At 43.2% G+C, this 24,868-nt stretch overlaps 1 protein-coding gene across 1 annotated transcript in view; it reads right to left on the reverse strand.

Annotated features, from left to right (window-relative positions):
- LOC140467066 (uncharacterized) overlaps positions 1 to 24,868 on the reverse strand; it is a 75,196-nt gene that overhangs the window by 42,542 nt on the left and 7,786 nt on the right. Inside the window, exons 4-10 of the mRNA XM_072563126.1 lie at positions 17,029 to 17,122; positions 14,966 to 15,038; positions 12,457 to 12,484; positions 9,507 to 9,647; positions 8,589 to 8,720; positions 6,906 to 7,053; positions 1,885 to 1,934 (exon numbers count right to left, since the gene is read on the reverse strand). Of these exons, the coding sequence (XP_072419227.1) occupies positions 1,885 to 1,934; positions 6,906 to 7,053; positions 8,589 to 8,720; positions 9,507 to 9,647; positions 12,457 to 12,484; positions 14,966 to 15,038; positions 17,029 to 17,122 (666 nt within the window). The remainder of the gene's footprint in view (positions 1 to 1,884; positions 1,935 to 6,905; positions 7,054 to 8,588; positions 8,721 to 9,506; positions 9,648 to 12,456; positions 12,485 to 14,965; positions 15,039 to 17,028; positions 17,123 to 24,868) is intronic.

Raw genomic sequence — 24,868 nt, forward strand, 5'->3', positions numbered from 1 at the left:
GCTAGATCCTTGCTTCCTCCACCTTACATAAGCTGCCTTCTTCCTTTTGATGAGAAGTTCCTCTGTTCTCGTCATCCAAGGTTCCTTAATCTTACCCCTTCTTACTTGCCTCAGAGGAACAAGTTTGTGCATCACTCGCAACAACTGCTTCTTAAACAGTCTCCACGTGTCTGCTGTGCCCTTTCTGTGGAACAATTGCTCCCAGTCTATATTTCCCAACTCCTGTCTGATCAAGTCATAATTTCCTTTTCCCCAATTGAATATCTTCCCTCGGTAATTGCTCGTTTCACTTTCCAAAGCTATGCTAAATGTGAGCTGAAAATGTGTTGCTGGAAAAGCGCAGCAGGTCAGGCAGCATCGAAGGAGTAGGAGCCCTTCTTCATGCTAAATGTGAGGCAGTTGTGATCACTGTCACCAAAATGTGTGGAGGGTAAGAGCAGGAAGGTGAAATCTGATCTCAACACACTGGGTTAGATACAGATCTGATGTTCAAAGGGTAGCCTTCAGGCCTGGACTGATAAATAGCATGTAACATTCGCACCATACAGTGCCATGCAACAGCTGTGTCTACCACAAGGGCAGCATGGTGGCTCAGTGGCCAGTGCTACTGCCTCATAGGACCAGCAACTCAGATTCAATTCCAGCTGTGGGTGACTGTCTGTGTGGAGTTTGCACATTCTCCCTGTGTCTGCGTGGGTTTCCTCCAGGTGCTCCGGTTTCCTCACATGCTCCAACGATATGCAGGTTAGATGGATTGGTGAGGCTAAATTGCCCCATAGTGTCCAGGGATCCGCAGGCTAGGTGGGTTAGCCATGGGAAATGCAGGGTTACAGGAATTGGATGGGGTGCTCTTCAGAGGGTCGGTGTGGACTCGATGGACTGAATGGCCTGCTTCAACATTGTAGGGATTCTATGAAGAAAGAATCTAACAAACTCCAGGTATTACCATCACTCAATCTCCTATTATCAACATCCTGTGCTCATCAACGGCAAGAAACCTTACTGCACCAGCTACATAAATACCAAAGCCACAAGAACAGCTCAGAGGCTGTGGATTCTGCATCAAATAACTCATCTCTTGACTTCAAAAACCTGGTAGGCACAAGCCAATATTGTAGTGGAATGCCTAGATGAATACAGCTCCAACAACGGTCATGAAGCTACACTCTACATAGGACAAAGCTACCGACCAATCAACTTCCAACATTCACTTCCTCCACCACTGTACTGCAACAACTCACTCCAACCTCTCAGACAGAATCTGTGACCTTTCTCACCTAAAAGGTAAAGCAAAGTGAACAGCGTGGAATATTGTCACCAGCAAGAACCCCAGCAAACTATGCACCATTCTGATTTGGAACTATCTCACTGTTCCTGGGTCTAACTCATGGATCTCCCTTTCTAATAGCACTGTGTGTGTACCTGTAACAGATGGACTGCAGCAAATAAGGAAGGTGGCTCACCCCTTCCTCCTGGGGATTTAGGGATGGTGAACAAACACTGACTGATTGCCACATCCCATTGAGAGAATTAAAACTGAAGAAACTGCACCCTAGCTGTCCACCAGGTGATGTAACAGGAAACCTGATAGAGCTAGATGACATAATGGTCTGGCACAAGCTGAGATCCCCTTTGCAATATAATAACATAGGAAAATCTTCTAAATGCAATTTGAATGAAGTCATCAATTCAATGGATGAAAAGTTTATTAGAATCACACATCCGTATGTCAACCCAAAATAGTCTTATACGAGCTAGGAGGAACAAATAAAGGTCAAATTTGCCATTCTCCATGAATATCATGATGAGAAATATGATTATTTCTTCATAAATATACAATATTTGAGCTATCTGTATGTTAATGAAGACACAATGTTGAATTACCTGATGCATAGCTCTCATCATTTGATGCTTAGTCTGAAAGTCGGCATCATCTGAAAGAGAGCACATTGCAACGTTTATAAGCCTTGATGTTTTACTGTATCCATGTTACTGAAGAATAAGGTTGATCCAAAGTTCAGGAGTGCCTTATCTAAGTTAATTGTTCTGACAGGAGTTAATGTTTATGTTATATTTGCTCCTTTGTGTCTTCTGATGTTATATACAGTCAGTGGGTGAAGACAAAATATTCCACTCCCACTTACAAAGGCAGGTGCTGGACTTGGGTGGACAAAAGTCAGAAGTCACATGACACTAGTTTATAGTTCAACGGGTTTATTTAAAAATCACAAATGTTTGGAGCATAGAATATTCGGCTGTGATGTGTGCATAGGATACTCTGACAGTCTGGATCAAAGGTCTTGATCAATCTGTTCAGTTGACGGGTGTGTTATTTGGTCAGATCGGCAGTGAGTTGTCTGTTGTGTTCCTGGTTGTTCTGTTGTTGGCATGCTTCTTTGCAATAGTCCATTCTATTTTGTATGATAATGGCTCCTCCTTTGTCTGCTGGTTTGATGACAATGTTGCAGTTAGTCTTGAGAGTATGGATGGCATTTGCATTGTGCTTGGGTGACATTTTGCACTATCTTGTGAGCACAGTTTATGAATCTGGTGTTGACACATCTCCTGATGGCTCAAGCCTAGGGCAGCAGCCTTCTGGAAGGGTCGAATCGACTCTTTCTTTTTTGGTCACGGCACCACGTATCTCTCTGTTGACCATTCCAGTTCATTGGTTGTCTCAGTGGCTCACTGCTGACGTCTTGGAGTTAGTGGAAGAATGCTTGAGCCTCATTTGTCTGATGAATTTCTCTGTGTCTGACGAAAAGGCTACACTCCAAAAGCATGTGATTTCAAATAAACTTGTTGGACTATAACCTGGTGTCGTGGAACTTCTGACTTTCAAAGGGAGCAGATGTACCAGCTCCCTAAAGTCTCAGTAATTATGCTTGACCAAATGAATTTGAACTCATCACTATCATGCAACAAGCCTTGGTATTATCAAACGTCAGTGCCTCTTCTGTAGATACTCTAAGTTGTTATTGTTTTACTATTGTCATGAGATGAGCTCAAGATAAAGCAAACACAAGGAGAACTAGTACCAGTGAATTGCCTCAAAACAACCATTATCCAGTACCACACACTGGTAGGGGAGGAAGATACCACAGCTGTCAGAAATAGCCATCTGCCAGGATTGAGTTTTTTGAAGAAATGATGAAGAAGATTAATGAAGGCAGAGCAGTGGAGATTGTCTATATAGATTTCAGTAAGGTATTTGACAAGGTTCCGCATGATAAACTGGTTAACAAGGTTAGATCACATGGAATACAGGGAGAACTAACCATTTGGATACAAAGTTGGCTCAAAGGTAGGAAACAGAGGGTAGTGATAGAGGGTTGCTTCTCAGATTGGGGGCCTTTGACCAGTGGTGTGCCACAGGGATCGGCGCTGGGTCCACTGCTTTTTGTCATTTATGTAACTTATTTGGGTGTAAATAAAGGAGGTGCAGTAAGTTTGCAGATGACACCAAAATTGGTGGTGTAGTGTTCAGCAAAGTAATTTATTTGGAGTACAACAGAATTTTGATCAGTTGGGCAAATGAGCTGAGGAGTGGCAGATGGAATTTAATTTAGATAAATGTGAGGTGCTGCATTTTGATAAGGCAAATCAGGGGAGGTTCATAATTCCTTGAAAGTGGAGCCACAGGTAGACAGGATAGTGGAGGCAGTATTTGGTACACTTTATTGGTCAGGATATTGATTATAGGAGCTGGAAGGTCATGTTGCGGCTGTACAGGAAATGGGTTAGGCCACCTTTTGAATACTGTGTTCACTTCTGGTCTCCCTGATATACTAAGGATATTGTGAAACTTGAAAGGTTTCAGAAAAGACTAACCAGGATGCTGCCAGGATTGGAGGGTTTGAGCTATAGGGAGAGGCTGAATAGGCTGGGGCTGTTTTCCCTGGAGCATCAGAGGCTGAGGGGTGACTTTTAGAGGTTTCTATAATCATGAGGGGCATGGATGGAGTAGACAGCCAAGATCTTTCTCCCAGGGTGAGAGGTTCAAAACTAGAGGGTATAGGTTTAATATGAGAGGGGAAAGATTTAAAAGGACCTATGGGGCAACTATTTCACGCAGAGGATGGTACATGTATGAAATGAGCTCCCAGAGGAAGAGGTGGAGGCTGGTACAATTACAGCATTTAAAAGGCACCTGGATGGGTATATGCACAGGGAAATGGACCAAATGCTGGCAAACACAACTAGACTAATTCAGGATATCTGGTCAGCATGGACGAGTTGGACCAGGGAGTCTATTTCCATGCTGTATGACTCTATGACTATCCGAGAAAATACTACAAGGACTTGAGCTGGTAATTTTAAAGAATGTATCAGGTTTATTGTATGATATTGAATGAGCAGCCCATTTTCCAGAAGTCTACTGCATTTTAAATATGGATTGGCATCAAGCAAGACTATCAGAGTAATAAATAATTGTTGATCTGTTACTAGGAAAAGTACCTACCCACATCAGCCTCTAGTTCTGTTGTTTTTGCTTGATCAATCATATCATCGAGCAGTTGACTTCATTATTCATGTAAGCAGATGATTGTCAGAAAAAATAGGTGCAAATAGGTGGCCTAGGTAGCATCACCCATCTTTGAGAACAATTTTGACTTTGTGAAATTTGTAAGGGTTCAGAAAAGATTTGTAAGGATGTTGCCAGGGTTGGAGGGTTTGAGCTACAGGGAGAGGCTGAATAGTCTGGGGCTGTTTTCCCTGGAGCGTTGGAGGCTGAGGGGTGACCTTATAGAGCTTTATACAATCATGAGGGGCATGGATAGGATAAATAGATAGTCTTTTCTCAGGGGTGGGCAAGTCCAGAACTAGAGGCCATAGGTTTAGGGTGAGAGGGGAAAGATATAAAAGGGACCTGAGGGGCAACCTTTTCATGCAGAGGGTGGTGTGTGTATAGAATGAGCTGTCAGAGGAGATGGTGGAGGCTGGTACAATTACAACATTTAAAAGGCATGTGGATGGGTATATGGCAGCACAGTGGTCAGCACTGCTGCCTCACAGCGCCAGAGATCTGGGTTCAATTCCTGCCTCAGGCAACTGTCTGTATGGAGTTTGCATATTCTCCCCGTTTCTGCGTGGGTTTCCTCCCACAATCCAAAAATGTGCAGGTTAGGTGAATTGGCCGTGCTAAATTGTCCGTAGTTTTGTGGGAATAGGTCTGGGTGGGGTGGGGTGCTCTTTGGCGGGTCGCTCTTTGGCGGGTCGATGTGGACTTGTTGGGCTGAAGGGCTTGTTTCCACACCATAAGTAAATAATCTAATCACGAATAGGAAGGGTTTAGAGGGATATGGGCCATGTGCTGGCAAATGGGACTACATTAGGTTAAGATATCTGGTCAGCATGGACGAGTTGCACTGAAGGATCTGTTTCCATGATGTACATCTGTATGACTCTATAAGGAAACTAATTTGACCTGCCATGCCCATCCCAATCTTTACTACCCATTCTATTTAAGTATCGGTCCCAGGGCGCCCTGGAGGTTTATTCACTCTGACCCTTCACTTTCTTGCACAGTTTGTATCACACAGTCCTCCTGGTTGGTCCACCAACCCAATATTACAGCAAACATGACCCTGTTAGAGTTCATCAGGTAGCCATGGTGATTCCCTGTGGAATTGATGCTACCAGGCTGCATGGTATGAGTTCTAGAATCCCAATGGTTGTGCACAGGCCCATTGCTGGAGATAAAGCTGGACAACTACATTGGCAGAATCCTCCTTGAGAGTCAACATGTCCAGAGCAGGAACTGAGGCCTGCAGAACAAGGCAGAAAGGTGGGGGAAGGAAACACAATGAGGTGCTAATCCTTCATCGAGGGGAACCATGGGAATGTTAATCCTGCCTTCTGACATCATATTATTCTTGCCCAATGGTGATCCTGGCCATGATCAAGGTTCAGTCCAATAAAAATTAGATGGTCGATCCATATGATCTCATCCCATTTCCATTTGAGTGTGAAGGTGTGGAAGTGTTTACTCATGGGGAAGGGTCTCAAGGCTGCACTCGCCAAATACCATTCTCGTCCGATATCAGAAGAGAGGAATCAGAATGGAGAATTCAGCTCAATAAATTATACAGTCTATGTACATTCCCTCTTCAAACTTTGAATCAAAGACTAGAATCCTTACAGCATGGAAGGCCCTTTGGTCCATTTAGTCCACACAAAACCTCTGAAGAGCATCCCCCCCACCCCCACACCTACCCTATTACTGTAACCCTGCATGTCCCATGGCTAATCCAATTAGCCTGCGCATCCCTGGACATGATGGGCAATTCAGCATGACCAATCCACCTAACCTGCACATGTTTGGACTGTGGAACGAAACCCACACAGACACAGGGAGAACATGCAAACTCCATACAGACAGTTGCCCGAGGGTGGAATCAAACTCAGGCTCCTGGCTCTGTGAGACTGTGAATGTGTCCTCTGGACGACAACTGAATTAGAAATAGAATTAGGTTTTACTGTCACTTGCACTCAAATACAGGATACATGAGTACAGCTGAAAATGTGTTGCTGGAAAAGCGCAGCAGGTCAGGCAGCATCCAAGGAACAGGAGAATCGACATTTCGGGCATCAGCCCTTCTTCAGGTGCCCGAAACGTCGATTCTCCTGTTCCTTGGATGCTGCCTGACCTGCTGCGCTTTTCCAGCAACACATTTTCAGCTCTGATCTCCAGCATCTGCAGTCCTCACTTTCTCCTCCAACATGAGGACAGCAAAAAGTTTACAATGTTGCCATTCACAGTGCCATCTTAGGTCCAAGGTGTAAAATCTTAGATGAAGAGTAGAAAAATATTACAGTTCTTGTCAGTATAAAGTAATAAATAAGAAATAAAGTTAGAAGTTCCAAATGACTGTGCTTTCTGTTGGATGAAAAACGGTCCTTACCTCTCATGTCTCCAAACTGTCGGTTCCTGGTGCTCTGCTGAATGATCTTCTTCATTTCCTGTAGCTCTGCGTGTTCCTTGGCGTGCAGGCTTTTCAGATTGGCCACGTGTTCCATCATTACTTGCACACCCCGACTTATCCGGGCTTCCTGCAAAGGCATATCACACACAGACATCTCGTATAATGATCCTTTCAGTTAGGAATCTGCCAGAGTGAATATGTGTGGGAGGCTCATGGATATAATATTGTGGTCACATCTCTGATCCAGGCTCTATATGAAGGCTTCTTCCCTAGGGAAAGTGTAGGAATGTCCAAGACACGCATTCATTATCCTTCTTCCAAATTCTAATTTTGACACCAGTTCAAATTATTGTGCACATGCTGCAACAATGCGCTCTGAAACGCTTAATGTTCAGATCAGGAAAGATATTGAATTGTCATGAAATAGGGAAAACTTGGATAGAGCTCAGAGGCAATCCTCTCTGCCCAACTCCAGTAAGTTCAGTGCCCTTTTTAACTCCCCAGTCTCAAATGCATTGAGCTGTCTCCAACCCGAAACCTGTGGGAATGTTATGCATGCGGTGGTAGAAATTTCTTTTCTCATGATCTTCTGTTAACTAGCCAGGGCATTTGAATCTGAAGCAGCAACTAAAGGTGGGAATCCTACAAAGGGGCTGTGCTGCAAATTTAAAAAAACACAATGCTCCACAGTAGATGGTTTGTAAGTAAGTGATCTAAGTTGACAGGTTGAAATGGGAGCCTGGTAACAGCATTGACAATAGTACAGGATGCAAATGATAGTCCAGCATATAAACTGGTGGTGATCAATGCTACAAAGACAGGAACTGAAGTTTGACTAAGTTGTTAATAGGATTCCTGAGACTGACAATGGTACATGCCTATTAATAGGAGCCTGCTACCAATATTGACAATTTTAATATTGTGACCCCCTGCAGCTACAAATTTTAACATGTATAAGGCATTGGTGAGACCACACCTGGAATACTGTGCCCAGCTTTGATCGCCTTACTTGAGGAAGGGTGTGCTGCTACTGCAGACAGTTCAGCAGAGATTCATCAAGTTGATTTCAGAGATGAAATGGCTGTTGTTTGAGGAACAGACTGAATAGTTTGGGATGGTACTTGCTGGAGTTCAGAAGAAAGAGGGGGCATCTTATTGAGGATATAAAATGCTAAAAAGGATTGATAAGGTGGAAGTTGAATAGACAGTCCTTGAGGGACAGTCTAGATCAAGAGGTCACAGGTAGAGAGTAAGTCGGTTCAAAACTGAGATGAGGAGAAATGACCTCTCTCAGAGGGATGTGAATCTATGGAACTCACTGCCTCAGAACGCAGTGGAGGCAGAATTGATCAACAGATTCAAGAAAGAAAGAGAAATGTTTCTAATGTAAAGCAGAATTACGGGCTTTGGGGAGCAGGCAGGAGAGTCAAGCTGAGACCAGGATAAGACCTGCCATGATCATGTTAAATGGCAGAGCGGGCTCGAGGGGCTGAATTGCCTATCCCTGCTCCTAATTTCACTGTTCCTATGTTTGTTCCTATACCTTTTATTAGTATTTGAATATTGCACATAAATTAAACAGCCCTAAATGTTGATGATGAATCATAAATCTCAGAGAAGTAGAATGCCCTCCAGAGTGATGGCTAATCTGAACACACATACCTGGTGTACGGCACCCAGTATCTCGGAGTTGTTAGTCACCCGTGTGATGGAAGCTTCCACAACCTGAAGGTTGTACTCGAGCTGCTTTAGAGTCTCCCGCCTCTGCCTGTCTGAACAAGCTGCTTTCAGTTTCTGCACAGAACCAGTCACGACCATTAGGTTCGGAACATCACAGCAAACCCTCCATTCCCCCCTGTCACTGGATGAGAGCCCTACAATGCAGGCTAATGTTCTGGGGGCACAAGTTCAAACCCCACCTTGGCAGATGGTTAAATTGGAATTAAATTTTTAAAAAGTTGGAATTAAAAGCTAGCCCAGCTGTGTAACCATTGATGATTGTCATTAAAACCTGTCTGGTTTACTTACGTCCTGTGGGGGTGGAAACCTGCTATTCTTATCTTATCTGGCCTCCATGTGACTTCAGAACCAAAGCAATTTGTTGATTCTTAACTGCCTTCTGAAATAACCTAGCAAGGCACTCACTTCCAAGGCAGTGAGGAGTAGAGGTAAATGCTAGAGTAAAACCCAAGTCCCATGAATTAATAAAAATAAATACTTCACACATTTTGTTATGTTCAATGGCTCAATTATTCTGTGTTTGATTGTGCTAGTCTGTTGACTGATCTATGCTTACTGTGCTTCATAGTTTAAGTCTTAGAGATAAGTAAAGAGAAATCATGGAAGCTCCCAGAAATTGAGCTGGGAGGATATTACAGATGTTTATGGTCTAGAATTCTACACTCTCAACAACTACGATCATCTCTGTATAAATAAGAGACATGAAATATACTGTACAGCAATTCCCAGATCTTGCCTCCATTTCTCCTCTATCTCTAATGCGAGTTTGCATCCCTCCTGAACAAGGGTCCAGTTTCCAGCAGCGACAATATTGCTGTCTAATCTCCATGACTCCATTACCTGCAGTATTACTCTGCATCCTTCCAGCTCCTTCTGGATGTTTTCCTCAGCCACATCCTGGGCTCGTTCCTCCACTTCAAGTCTTTGCTTCAGTGTGAACATGTCAGATTTAAAAGCGAGAGACAGGTGGACGAATGCAGACTTGGAAGGGGGAGAAAGAAAGAGAGAGGAGTCTCCAGTGTCAGAAAAAGGAACTCAGTGTGAATCTGAACTGAGCGGCCATTTGGCCTGTGCTCGGCTTCAAACACCTACTGTCATAGTGCTGGTCACATGGGTAGCACTCAAAGCATCAAGCACAACACCTTACTGTGCAAAGGGAGAGGCTCCAAGTCCAGAGAAAAAGCGCTGGGTCAATGGCCCATAGAAACAGCCCCTTTCACCACTTCTGGCTCTCCCATGCCACTTTTCAGTCAATGAAATATTTTTCGAAGTACAAATGCCATTGTAATTTGGAAAACATAATGGGCAAGATTCCACAGCAAGCAATATGATAATGGCCACCGTTTTTAGTCATCTGCTTTAAATGTGAAAACACTCCTGCCCTTTTTTGAATAGTACAGTGGGATCATAAAGTTCAACCTTAGAGAATTGGTGGGGCCTCAATTTAACATTCTGTGGCCGGGGGCTGCTTACTCACAAAAACAGCACCTTGTGAACTCAAGTAATCCAAGCCCCAGCCAGTGGCTTGTGGTGGGCAGAACCAATTGGAACTCGTTTAACTCAGAGGAAGGCAAGGGAAGTGACGTAAGGTATAAATGCCTATTTGGTGGGAGAGCAATGAGGTAATTCTCCAAGCGTTCTTGGGCCAGAGCCTATAATGAAAGGTTCAGTAAATGAGCCAGAGCTAGTGAGAGCAAGGCACCACAGTTTGGGAAGATATGGAAAAGTGATAAAAATTAAGGATTTAGGGCATGCAAGCAGTGAAAACTCTGGAGACCAATCTTCTCTGAAGTGGAGGACCCTGTGTCAGAAGCATGGAGACTTGATAGAGGACTTGGATGGCCAGCGTGGATGGCTATTAGCCTTTACATGTGTGACCGTTCAGAGAATGCTTGAGAAACGTAATAGGTGTGTGCATACGTTTTAGTCTTGTATGAATTGTCTGCCTATTTTTAACCCTTTCTTAACCAAACAGTGTGAATTGTATGCCTGTTTTAACTCACCGATAAAGCCAATTGTTGGTTGATACGGACTTAACTCTTTTCCTTTTTGTGCCGAGTCAATAAATTATTGTTGAGGGCGGTAACCAGCCAACAATTCCTTGCCGGTTGGTAATATCATAGGTTGGCCATGATTTTCTTCCCAATTTATTTACCATTTTACTGCACAATTGACTACTTTTAACCTCAGTCATTACAACAACAACTTGCATTTTGTTGCACCTTATACTCAAAAACAGTGTCACCTCAGAAAGCCATAAATGGAAATGGTTGGGAGAATGGAGAAAGAGCTGGAAGATAAGGTGGGTAGAAATGGTCATAATGGATGATAGAGGAGCATTGGGCAGGCTATCCATCAGAGTTCAGAGGAATAAGGAATGATCTCATTGAAACCTGCAAGATCCTGAAGGGTCTTGACAGAGTGCCTGCTGAGAGGGTGTCTCTTCTGTGGGAGAGACAACAGTTAGACTTCACAGTTAAATAAACATGGTCTCCCAATTTAAGACAGAGATATAGAGTCATAAGAGTCATGGAGCTATACCGCAAACAAATCCTTCAGTCCAACGCAACCAGGCCAACTAAATTAATCTAGTCCCATTCACCATAATTTGGCCCATATATCCCTCTAAACCAGTCCTATTCATATACCCAGATGTCTTTTAAATGTAATTGTACCAGCCTACATCACTTCCTCTGGCAGCTCATTCCATACACTCACCACCTTCTGCATGAAAATATTGCCCCTCAGATCCCGCTCTTAAATCGTTCCCCCCTCACCTTAAACCTATGCCCTCTAGTTTTGGACTCCCCCACTCCTGGGAATAAGACCTTAGCTATTTATCCTGTGCATGCCTCTCATAATTTTATAAACTTCTGTAAGGTGCACCCCTCAGCCTCTGACACTGCAGGGAAAATAACCCCAGCCGATTCGGCCTCTCCCTATAACCCAAACTCGCCCACCCTGGCAACATCTTTTCCTGCACCCTTTCATGTTTAACACTATCTATCCTACAGCAGGGAGGCCAGAACCAAATGCAGAATTCCAAAAGTGGCCGAACCAAATGTGGAGACATGTCTTCTCTCCAGAGAAGGGCAGAGGTTGGGTCATTGAACAATTTAAGGTTAAGTTAGATGGCTTCTTGACTGTCAGGGGAGTCAAAGGAAATTGGGAGTATAGTGGAGGCACAAGCAGCGAAGTGAAGTTGAGACCACTATTAGATCAACCCTGATCTTATCAAATGGCAGCGCAGATTAGCCTAAGCGTGCTCCTAAATTTGTATGTTTGCACAGAGACAACTGAATAAGGGGAGGTGTTTAAGGAGAGAAATTGGACAAGGCATCAAAGAATGTCTCAGTGACATTGACTGAAGAGAAATGGGAATGCACAAGATGAAGGGCTGAATGGTGTCGATGTTATTGCAAGGGCGATGAGAAAGGTCATAACGTTGAGGTCATGGATCATATTGGGGAACAGTTACATGTTCAATGTTTAAACTCAAAGGATCACCTGATGTTCAGATCCCAGAGGCAGTGTCAGACTGATCCAAAGATATTTCCAGGGCAGTGGGAGGGGTCTTCATTCCCCTGACACAGCAGTTGGAGCAATTGGCCTCAGCGCCTTTAATGTTGGAGTAAGGAGCGTGGAAAGGAGTTCCCACACACTCCTGGTCACTAACCATTGACACCGGCTAGAAGGTACATGGGCAGATGATTTGAGAACAGGATTGATTGTAGTTATTTTATCCTTTACTGTTGAACATTGACAGAAAACGAAAGGATGCTGAACTTACCTCGACCTCTTTCTCAGTGTAGAACTCTCTGTAAAATAAGAATACGGATCATTTATTAAAATGGCACATTTGCCTCTCTCTGGGGTGTTTGATTTCCAATAAAAATAGCTACAGTTGTGGACACCATTTTAAATGCAACTTTGATGTTAACTTCCTGGAGGGAGAAACTCCAGGCTATTACCTTTAATTGTACGGCATTGTGCATTAACTTGTGTAACATGTATTTCTCACAGATAATGGCTTCTAGCACAAAGTGAAATTTTGTAAAATGGTGGTAACAAATTTAATATCAATAATAACAACAACTTGGATGTTGACCATTGAGACAGCCCTGTGTAGAGGCACAGTCACTATCAAGCAACAATCTCCATGGAGGGGGAGGGGTGCGGGGTCACTACCCCCACTACTGAAAGTAAAGCCTGGAATTATTATCCATGCTACAACCTTCAGGGCTGATCATTGGCTCCATGTGAGCAGTGAGAGAACTAGAACAAGAGCCCTTGCTCGATGAGGCCATTAGAGGGTAGCACTAGAGGTGTCAGTTTTATTGAAATAACTGATATCCAGCTGTTGCCCTGCTCCAAGGCAAATGTGCAAGTTTGTACCTGAACCATGCAATACTGAATGAAAAATGCTTTGCCCCACAACCTCACATAGACTGGTCAAAGAGGATACAGCACAAGTGTATTGCTGAGTTGGGGAGAGGGCTCATTTTAAGTTTGGCTGATACTGCAAAACAAGCCATGTCAGATCAGTTATCTGTCATACATTTCTCCCAGGTTGCCTTTCAAATGAAGTCAGTATGTCTCCTGATTTACACAATATATTAACTGATCTTTGCTGTTTATATAATGTGTTTATTGGCTGCCACAAACTAAAGTCAAAACTCTTACAGCAGAGTTACAGTTCACATGAAGACAGCAACCCAACTCATGTTCCATGTACAAATGCATTTCTCTAAACAACCACCTTTTATAAAACATATTCCTGCACAAGTTATACATAGCCACCAAAGAGACTTATATGCGATTATTGAAATGGTGGTAATTCTAATCTGTCCCACATTTATCAGTTTTTCCACATGCTTTTCATCCATTACCTTTAAAACATTCAGGACCTTTAGTAATATGCATGTGGGTTGGTGCTAATTTGCCTGGTATCTGCTCATTCCTGAGGTTACTTGCCTTCTCTCTAGTTAGCACTTTACAAGAGCAAGACATTTGCCTTCAGATTCAGTGTCTCTGCTAGGTTGATGAGTCCCAGAACAGGTTGAGCTGTTATTACTGGCTTATGATTTCAGTGAAAGCTACTACTTTTTCTGTGCTCCAACACTGCTACATATGCTTAGCAGTGAAATGTTCACACGCTGATGACAAATTAGGCAAGAACTTTCCTACTTAGTTCAACAATACAGCATACCACTTTCACATCAATTAGTCACTCCATCTCTGCTACAGATCTCACTGTATCAGCAGCCCTTTGAACTCCTGGTACTGTTAATATATGAGCAAAGTACCAAGACTTCAGGCATTGAATCCTATCGAATCCACACCAACCCTCCAAAGACCATCCCACCCAGATCCAACTCACCCCAACCCTATCCCTGTACCCCTGCATTTCCCATGGCTAATCCATCAAGCCTGCATATCCCTGGACCCTATGGTCAATTTAGCATGGGCCAATCCACCTAATCTGCACATCTTTGGACTGGAAGAGGAAACTGGAGCATGTAAAAGAAGCCTACTCAGTCATGGAGAGAATGTGCAAACACCACACAGACAGTCGCCAGAGGGTCCCTGGCGCTATGAAGCAGCAGTGCTAACCACTGAGCCACGGTGCCACAGCATGTAGCACTTTTCTCAGAGTTGTAGAATTACAATGCCATATCAGTAGTTCCTCAAACTTTTCTGAAACTGTGCTGATTCCCTAATACTAGATGTTGCACTAAGTGATTGAGATGGATTCTGACAAAGGTATTTCCACAGTGAGGTGAGGAGTGAGATCCCATCCAAATTGTCACAAGATTGGACAGTATTATACACAGGTAATAGGCAAGAACTCTTTCATAGAATTCCTACAGTAGAAACAGGACATTCAGCTCATCAAGTCCACACCAACCCTCTGAAGAGCATCCCACCCAGACCCAACCCGATCCCTGTATCTCTGAATTTCCCATGCTAATCCTTCTAGCCTGCACATCGCTGGACACTGTGGGGAATTTAGCCTGGCCAATCCACCTCAGCTGAACATTTTTAGACTATGGGAAGAAACTGGGGCACCCAGAGGAAACCCAAGCAGACATGAGGAGAACATGCTAACTTGACACAGTCGCCTGAGGATGGAATCAAACCCAGGTCCCGAGCACTTTGAGGCGACAGTGTGAACCATTGAGCCACCGTGCTGCCCATGTTCTGCTTGAGAGTTTTGGGTGTTGTCAGGACTGTAAGAGTAATAGAAGCCTGAATTATGATTCAGGAGAGAAGCATGCACAATGGCTATTACTGCTTACCTCTGAATGCCCAGCCTTTTCAAAATGGAGATCTCATCCATAGAATTGTTCAGTGGTTCCTCAGGAGTGCTGTCTGTATAAGAACCAGGACAGAGTGAGCAAAACACTACTCATAACATTACAGGAGAGGTGACTACACTTACAACTTACTTCTCCAAATAATAGTAGCACTGCAATATTAAATGTTGCAAATTTAATAAACATACAACAGTATTAATATTGACAAAAACGAAATATATGCTCAACAGTAGCAGTAATGACAAAATTAAGTCAGTGAGGAATTCATTTATGTAGTGCCGCTTCAAGTGGATGCTATGCTGGCCTACATCATTTCCCACATGTAGGTACTGTAGCTGGGGAGGTAGTGGTGAAGTGGTAATGTTGTAATGTCATTAGGGCTAGTAATCGATGGAGTCCAGGCTAAAGTTCTCGGGAAATGGGTTTAACTGCTGCCCTGAAACATTTTTTTAAAATCTGGAATTAACAAGCTACACTAATAGCAATGATATAACTACCAGGGAATTCTTGCAAAATCTGACCTGGTTTAATAGGGATGCTATCCTTACCTGGGCGGCATAGTAGCTCAGCAGTTAGCACTGCTGCCTCACAGCACCAGGGTCCCGGGTTCAATTCCAGCCTCGGATGATTGTCTGTCTGTGTGGAGTTTGCACATTCTCCCCGTGTCTGCATGGGTTTCCTCCGGGTGCTCTGATTTCCTCCCACAGTCCGAAGATGTGCAGGTTAAGTGAATTGGCCATGCTAAATTGCCCATGCTGTTAGGTGCGTTAGTCAAAGGGAAATGGGTCTGGGTGGGTTACTCTTCAGAGGGTCAGTGTGGACTGATTGGGCCAAAGGGCCTGTTTCCACACTGTAGGGAATCTAATCTACCTGGTCTGCCCAATATGTGACTCCAGACCTCCAGTAATGTTCTCAATTTCCCTATGATGTGGCTGAGTAAGTTATTCATTTCACAGGTAATTTGAGATGGGAAACAAATTTTAAAAAAACTTTTTCCTTCAGTTTTAAAGATTCTTTTCATGGAATGGTATAATTTTTCAACTCTCAGACAGATCATTTCAGGTCTTTCATACCTCTTTCCCTTTTGGTTTATATGCTGTCCCTTCTTCAGCACTAAGCAACTCATTAAAGCTTTCGCTGTTAATTAGATTTATTGTCTAATCTGACCATTGCTTTTAGTTGAGTCTTAATTTCACATCCTACTTACATAGCAGCCTAATCCCAACACCCACCCACTCCCCCACCACCCTCCCATCCCAACCAATCTGACACACCGCCCTCCCAGCACCCTCACCTTGCACTTACTTATCTTACGTACTTCCCCTTTCAAGGCAGCTGTCAGTGTCAGGATTTACAAATGCCAGGATCCAGCAGCTAACTGCTGTGAAAAGGGGTGTGGTTTTCATTCCCACACTATCAAAGAACTGTCAGAATGGATTTCTGAGGGACACCCGAACAGAATTTCTTTCTCCAAAATGTGAAGCTCCTTTTTTGTGAAGAAGGAGGTCTGAAATGGCGATCTGTGTGAGATTGCCACTCTTCTGAAAGCCCAGTCCAAAGACTGAATGTTGAAGGATAAAGATAAATCAATGGAAGTCGGAGACTTCAATGTTTTCACCTAAGCAACCCCTACACCGAGCTGCATTTGGAAAAGGAATTGATTTGGGAATGAGAAGTGAATGGAAGTTGTTAGGAGAGGCTGAATGTCTCTGAGCCTGAAGAGAAAGTGAACTGGGATAAGATTGGGGATTGATTTTCAAACCTAAGAGATCTGGACATTTTGAAACAACTAAATAAGAACTCATAAAGTCTCCACCATGTTTGCAGAAACCTCCAACTTCCCAATGATCCTGGAATGAGACGATTAGCTCTCAGGTATCATCCCATGACCGTGCAGACCTTGAAGCTAGCATTGGTCAGATCTAGAGTAGAATTGGCACCATCATATGTCTACAGTGGATATAGAAAAAGGGGCGATGGAAACAAAAAGATCCAAGCACCCCCACAAGAGATGATAAGATGTCCAAACATGGTCAAACACTTACCTTCTCCACTTTCATCGCTGTACCCTATTTGTTCTTTTGAAGTTTCCCTGGAATCATATTGTTCATTGTAATGTTCTGCAGTTATATCAGATTCCTGCAATAGTTAATGAGAACATGTTATTCTATGCATTAAGAAATATTTCGAATTCCAGGAAGATTCTGGGAAAGGTGCTCAAATTGGTATCAGATTTGAAGCATTTCCAATGTGCTTCCTGTTATAGAAAACATCCAATTTTCACTTCACAGGAACACAGAGGATTGTAACAGTGCAGAAGAAGGATATTATTAAACTGGAGAAGATTCAGAAAAAAGATTTACCAGTATTTGCTGGAGATGGGGGGCTCGAGATATAAAAATAGATTGGAAAGGCTGGGACATTTTTCACTGGAGTATATGAGGTTGAGGTTTATAAAATCATGAGGGGCATGGATAAGATGAATAGCAAAGGTCTTTTTCCCAGAGTGGGGGAGTTCAAAACTAGAGAGCATATTTTTCAGGTGAGAGGAGAAAAGTTTTACAAGGACATGTGAGACAACTTTTTTACACAGAGAGTGGTTCATGTGTGGAATGAGCTGTCAGAAAAAGTGGTGGATGCAGGTACATTTACAATGTTTAAAAGACAATTGGATAAGTTCAGGAATTGGAAAGATTTGGAGGGATATACCAAGCGCAGGGATTAGTTGAGGATAGGAACATGGTCAGTGTGGACTAGAATAGAATCCCTTACAGTGCGGAAACAGGCCCTTCGGCCCAACAAGTTCACACTGACCCTCCAAAGAGTAACCCACCCAGACCCATTCCCTACCCTACTGTCCTATATTTACCCCTGACTATTGCACCTAACCTACACATCCATGAACACCATGGGCAACTTAGCGTGGCCAATTCACCTAACCTGCACATCTTTGGATTGTGGGAGGAAACCGGAGCACCTGGAGCAAACCCACACAGATTTGGTGGACCAGACGGTGTGTTTTCATGTGGTATGACTCTATGTGGCTCTATCGGGCCTACAACAGGGCTCGGAATGAGCATTTCTCTTGGGACAATTCTTCTACCTTCTCCCTGTATTCCTACACATTGCTCCTGTTTCAAATAACTATCCCATTCCCTTTGGAAGGTCTCAATTGAACTTGTCTCCACCACACTCTGGAATGGTGCATTCTGTTTGATTGATTGGGAAAGGCCTGCCGAGAGAACAAGGTGGAGAATTCTCCTGTCCCTTCACATTTCGGTGTTTCATGCAGGATCTGAATTTTGAGACACTGAGACAGGCCCACTCCAACAGTTGTAGGCTAATCTGTACATTCCTAACTCCAATACTACTACAGTAGCTCTAGTCTCCTTTCCTGTGGCTCTGAACAGCAATGCAGCCCTTACATACCTGAGCATCCCCATTGAGATTTAATACCACTCCGTGGAACAGCAGCGAAAAGCAAAGTTAAAAGCCAGGGCTGTCATATTTGCCTCTCACCAGTGTAACGGACCTTGTCAAAACTGGCTGTTCAATAAAACTAATGGTCAGAGCTCTTCTCTCTATTGCTTTGTAAGTGTAACAGGCACTTGAATAGCACATTCACAGTATTAAAATATTCCAAATCATTCTGTAGCTAATAAAGGATACTTGAAGTGCAGTCACTGTTGTAACCCAGAGAAGTGGGAGCCAATTCATACACATTTCCCACAAACAACAAGATTGAATCATCTATTTTTAGACATGTTAATTAAGGAATGCATTTTGATTTGGAGCAAGAGAAAACCATACTGCTCTTCTTTGAGCACTGCCGTGGAGTCTTCCTGCTCCATCTGAGAGGGACAAACATGGCCTTAGTTTGTTTGTACGTGGCAGTCCCTTGGAATTGGGGTGATGCTAGCTCATGACATGATTCTTTCAGCGTGGCTGTTGTCTGCAGCTACCACCTGGCTCTGATTCTTCATGACACTCTCCTCTTCTTACTGCATGCCTTAGACACACTACAGATCGATGAACTGTGTGTTTGACCATGTTACAACATATCTACCAAGGTGCTAAGTCTTTTCACCTTCTTTACTCTTTTGTGGGAGGTGGGTGTCGCTGGCTAAAGCAGCATTTGTTTCCCATCCCTCCTTGAACTGAGTGGTCCATTCCATATGGCTGTTAAAGGTCAACCACATTGCTGTGGTTCTGGAGTCATGTGTACACCAGACAAGGTAAGAACAGCAGTTTCTTTTCCTAAAGGGACATTAAAGAACCCAGATGGATTTTTACACCTATTAATAATGCTTTCATGGTCTTGCAATCATTGAGACTAAGCTTTTAAATCCAGATTTAATAATTGAATTTAAATTTCACCCACTGTTGTGGTGGGATTTGAACTTTTGTACACACAGCAGTAAACTAGATTACCAGCCCAGTGATATTAACATTGGTGATATTACCAACAGTGATCTGAATCCAGAACCTCTGACCTGGTGGCACAGTGTCACAAGACCTCCTTCTGGCTCGAGATTAATGTCTTCCTCCGAAGTTGAGTCCTCTGAAATCGGAGCACTGGCGTTTCAATGTCCGATTAGTGCTCAAGCCCCTGACGGGGGTCAGAGCTATGATGAGGCCTCACTAAAGTGTTAACTTGCCAACTACCCAGAGCGGCACAGTTAAAATCAAAGACTCCTGATGCAAGTATAACAGGTGACGATCTAGTCTCCATCTTGATGTTTACTTAAAAGCAAGCCAAACCCAGTCATCAGGCAAGGGACCCTGACAAAATGCAGTGACACTTTTGTTTAGGGATGTGTTGCATGTTTCCAGTGTTGAACATGGAGGATGCTACTTAAGAAGGTTGTAACGCGATCAACAAAAGATTGCTCTCAGATGCAAGCATGAAATGTCAGCAGTCTGTACTCAAATTGGGACCTCGAGTCTGTGATCCTGTATGAACTTTATGGTAAGGCCTTTACAAGGGATTTAATGAAGGCATACAAGGACTAAAGGAAGGGTGAAATTAGCAAGAAAACTAGGAAAAGTTTTATAAATAAATAAATAAAGAACAAGAGGTTAGTTAAGAAAAGAATAAGACAAATGAGAAACAAAAGTAGTAACTTGTGTTTGAAGGTGGAAGATATGGGCTTAAAGAAATAGGCTGGGGGCATGGGTATTGTTGAGAAGGTGCATGAAAACTAGATAGATAGATCCAGCAACATGTTATAGCATCCTTGAAAGTGGATAGATTGTCAGGTCCAGATGTATTGGGCTCATATGAGGATGTAGCGGGGACACTGATCATTATTTCCAGCCTCTCTAACTCCAGCCATGGTGTCAGGGCTGTACATGTTATATTTTTTTTAAAAAGGGAGGAAACTAGACTGAATAATTACAGGCTAGTCATTATTTGACAACATATTGGAAAAATTCAAAGGGACGGCGTGAGTCATCATTTAGAAGGGCCGAGATCAGTGAAGGAAAGGCATGGATTCATAAAGGAAAGGTTAGGTCTAACTAAACTGATGGAATTATTTGAGGAGGTAATTCAAAGAGGAGTGTGTTACATTTCACTGGATGAATCCGACTTACACTTTTTTACATATGTTGGTCTGGAGCTATGCATAACAGGATTCTAATCCTTTTCCCTCATTGGCTGAGCAGGAATCACTGGATTAGTGGTGCTGGAAGAGCACAGCAGTTCAGGCAGCATCCAACGAGCAGCGAAATCAACGTTTCGGGCAAAAGCAGGAATCACTGCCAGTCTTACTGGCTGCCTGCAGTGTGTATTGGTAGGATTTACACGCTGATGATTGACTTGATGGTACGAATGCACCTTCCTTGACCATCAGGTCCTGAAGATGACTTGAATCCTGAGATTCAGGCTCAGTGGAGGGGGATGCAATCACAACACCTCCTAAATACTCAATATAACCTACATCATATGGTTGGTTGAAGGAGCTCTTTTCAAATGAGTAATTAGAACCACATCTCGGCTAAATTATTGTGCTCCTAATATAAACATGCAACATGTAAAGTCAAGATAATTATTAGAGTGTCAGTTTGACAACACTTTCACAGATGTAGAAAATGAGAAGACAGTCCAGACAAACCATAGACGAAGGGTAAGTGGAACTCTAATAACCTTCAAGTCGATGCTAATTCTGCTGCTTTTAATGGAGTTAAAGTTTACCTGTTAATAGCATTAGTATACACATCACATTGAAAGCAGAGCTCTTGCTAAATTACAAACATCAGTCATCTCGCTGTCATTGATTTGACATGCTCAACGCAGATTATAATTCCACTACAAAGTCCTCACTCACTTGAATGTGACATTCCTGGAAATATTTTACAAACTTGTGAAAAGCCAGCTCAGTGTCTGGATACTGTTTAATCATTCAAAAAGTTTTGCATTTTTTTTGTAACAGAGTGTAAGATTTATGTAAGCTTTTCTATGATTCCAGAATCAACTCAACAAGAGATGAATGCACACGGGAAACACTGAAAATTATCAGCAGGCTCTGCTGCATGAGAGTGGTGCTTGCTAAATGCATGAATCCAAATTGAATACACACTTGTGTATCTCAACAATAACTGGTCTCCCACGTCCCCTCCACTCACTACTGAAAACTATACCATCACTGTAAAGGAGGCTAAGGTTTGGGGAGCTTTGTGAGTGTGGGACTAACACAAACTATCATTACTTTATACAAAGTGGCTTGTTTTATTGACCTCCCCTCGCTTATATTTTTTTCTCTCCTCTGCTATAGAAGCTATTTTTGGACACCCTACAGGAGTCCACTAAAGGAGCCTCCCTTCCACTAGGTCAGTAACTCTGGATTCGAATCCCACTGCCAATGCTTATTGGCAATGGAAGGTGCATTCATATCCTGGGAAAACAAGTTGCACAATCACCTGTAATGTCTTCCAATACGTCTGATGGCAGGAAGTATGATGGAGGGAGTCTCCTGGTCAGCCATCCTACAGAAGGCAATGGCAAATCCACTGCTGCACTATGCCAATCAGCATGCCACAAGCCTTATAAAAAGGGTAACTAAAATGTCAGACATGGATCTTAACTAGGTCTCAAACAACAGACCAGTAGAAAATTTAATAGCCATGGGATTCAAGTACATGTGGCCAATGGGATCCAAAATCGGTTCAATGGTAAGTACAAGGGGTAATGGCTGACCCGTCTTTGTGTGACCAGAAATGTGTTTGGCCAGTGGGTGTCTGTGAAGCTCAGTGTGAGAGATTTCAGATCTTCCATGGTATCTATCAATTGTTTACACTTCAATGTAGGGAACATCGTTAAACAGTTTGCAAATGGAGTAGAAATTTCGTCACTCCTTGAGTCGGTGAAATGCTCTCCCCCAGAGACCAAACTATTGAATGTAGTCAAGAAGGATTTAGACATAGTTCTTAGGGCTAAAGGGATCAAACGGTATGGGGAGGAAATGGGAACAGGGTACTCACTTAGATGAGCAGCCATGACCTTACAGGATGACGGAACAGGCTCAAAGGGCTGAATGGCCAACAGTTGTTCTTATCTACATGAAATTGAGTGTGAGTGATAATGCTGTAAACTGCGGGAAGTTGTGAATGGACTGGTTGGGTGAGCAGATAAATGAATCGTTAGCATAATTCTTTACACAATCAGAATTGTTCAACAAATGTTGCCAAGTTGTGGAATCACATCTAATATTGGAAACTGTTGTGAGTATTGCAATCATGGACTTGTTAGATATGGGTCGAAAAGTGTAGTGCTGGAAAAGTACAGCAGGTCAGGCAGCATCTGAGGATCAGGAGAGTAGACATTTAGGACAAGTCCAAGTCCAATTGTGAACAGCCAATGAGATTTGCTCTTTCTGCCTGTACCACATTTTCAGGCAGGGTGTTCAAAAGTGAAAAGTTAGTGTTTTGTATGGTTCTAGCTCTTAATGCCTAAGGAGTAAAGGAGACTATCCCGATATGCCTTTTTAACCACCTAATCTACTCCTCTCATTTATCATGTTACCAGGCAATGCCAACGTTCAGCACTTTAAAGGTGGTTCTAAAGTGCCTTGTGAGGTGCTATAGAAATGCAAGGTCTCTTCTACAGAGAAAGAAATTCACAAAAGGGATTTTTGATCATACTTAGCTATTCACAACCTAAACGTTGTATAGGTGGTGGAAGAAGGGAGAAGTGGGATAGTCCATGAAGTCTTTGAGTGTACCGGGCAATTTTTTTTTGGGTGCGTTTCGAGAGTGGATAATAGGTGCAGGAAACAGAAGGCTGCAATGTTTTCTATCCTGGTCACTTGATGCTGTCCCATTGTAGTCTGACTGTCCCCAGTCGGTCCAGTCACCAAAAAACCTGGACAGCACAGTGAAAGGTCAACCATCAGAGCTCACTTGACCATCTGCAGTGGGGCCTTTGGCTGATTCATGGGCAAATCAAGCCCACTAACAGTAGAGCTCTAAATCAATGCTGGCTGACCCCAGCCAGGACTGAGTGTGGAGAACAGAGGAGGAACAGGCTCTTGTTCTGAACAAGATCCAGTTATGAGGACGATCAAGGAATAAGCTTTTAATTTCAGGACAGGATGTTCAGAAGAGGAATTGTGTGGCAGACAGCGAGAGGATAATAAAAGAAGATAGTGGTGGGAGACAGTGGCATAGTGGTAATATTACTGAGTGAGTAATCCAGAATCCCACTGTGGGCGTGTGAACTTTGAATGGCAGATGGCAAGGTTTGAATCAAATTTTAAAAATCTGAAATCAAAAGCTAGCCTAACAGTGACCATTTAACCATTGTCAATTGTTGGAAAGACCCTTCAGGTCCATTGATGTCCTTTAGGGAAGGAAACTGCCATCCTTACCCAGTCTGACCCACATGTGACTCCAGACCCACAGCAATGTGGTTGGATCTTAACTGCCCTCTGGGGCAATTAGGGATGGACAATAAGTGCTGGCCTAGCCAGAGACACCCACGTGCCATGAATGAATTAATAAGCACAAAAAAATAAAGTTGAGTGAAGAATAAAGCGAATGACAAGTTTTGAGCTGAGAGAATTCAGTGTACATCTGACTAATTTGTATGTGGCTGAATATTTACACCTTCAGTAATTCTTGTATAAGCTTTGTAGCAATGATTGATGATGCTGTCCTCAAAGTGTAATGTTCCCTGGTGTTAGAGTGTTGTTTAAAATGGAGAATTTTATTTTCAGACACTGAGGCCATTGATCAGTGATACAATAAGCAGGGACTGGACATTGCTGTGTCATTCCAGTTCCAGCATTCATTAAGTTACCGCTGGCAACTGTTTACTCCAGTCGGAGATACTGCCCTTATTTGTCCAGTTCATCCAGTGCTCCGTGGATGAAGAAAATGTGCTTAAAAAGATTGTTGAGACAATGAGGTAGCGACATAATGAGCAGTGGGCAGCACCGTGGCTCAGTGGTTAGCACTGCTGCCTCGCAGCGCCGGAGACCCAGGTTCAATTCCCGCCTCAGGCGACTGACTGTGTGGAGTTTACACGTTCTCCCCGTGTCTGCGTGGGTTTCCTCCGGGTGCTCCGGTTTCCTCCCACAGTCCAAAGATGTGCAGGCCAGGCGAATTGGCCATGCTAAATTGCCCATAGCGTCAGGTAAGGGGTAAATGTAGATGTAGATGTAGGGGTATGGGTGGGTTACACTTCGGCGGGGCGGTGTGGACTTGTTGGGCCGAAGGGCCTGTTTCCACACTGTAAGTCATCTAATCTAAAATGGCAGCCCTACTTTTCAAATCAGCATGTCCACAAGCTCACTTTAAAAGGGGCTTGATATTGGCTTTTTTGAAATGGGAGCAACAACAATAGTTTGCATTTATATAGCACCTGAAATGTCGTAACACTTCCAA

This window comes from Chiloscyllium punctatum, chromosome 45 (assembly GCF_047496795.1).
Source record: "Chiloscyllium punctatum isolate Juve2018m chromosome 45, sChiPun1.3, whole genome shotgun sequence".
NCBI lineage: Eukaryota > Metazoa > Chordata > Chondrichthyes > Orectolobiformes > Hemiscylliidae > Chiloscyllium > Chiloscyllium punctatum.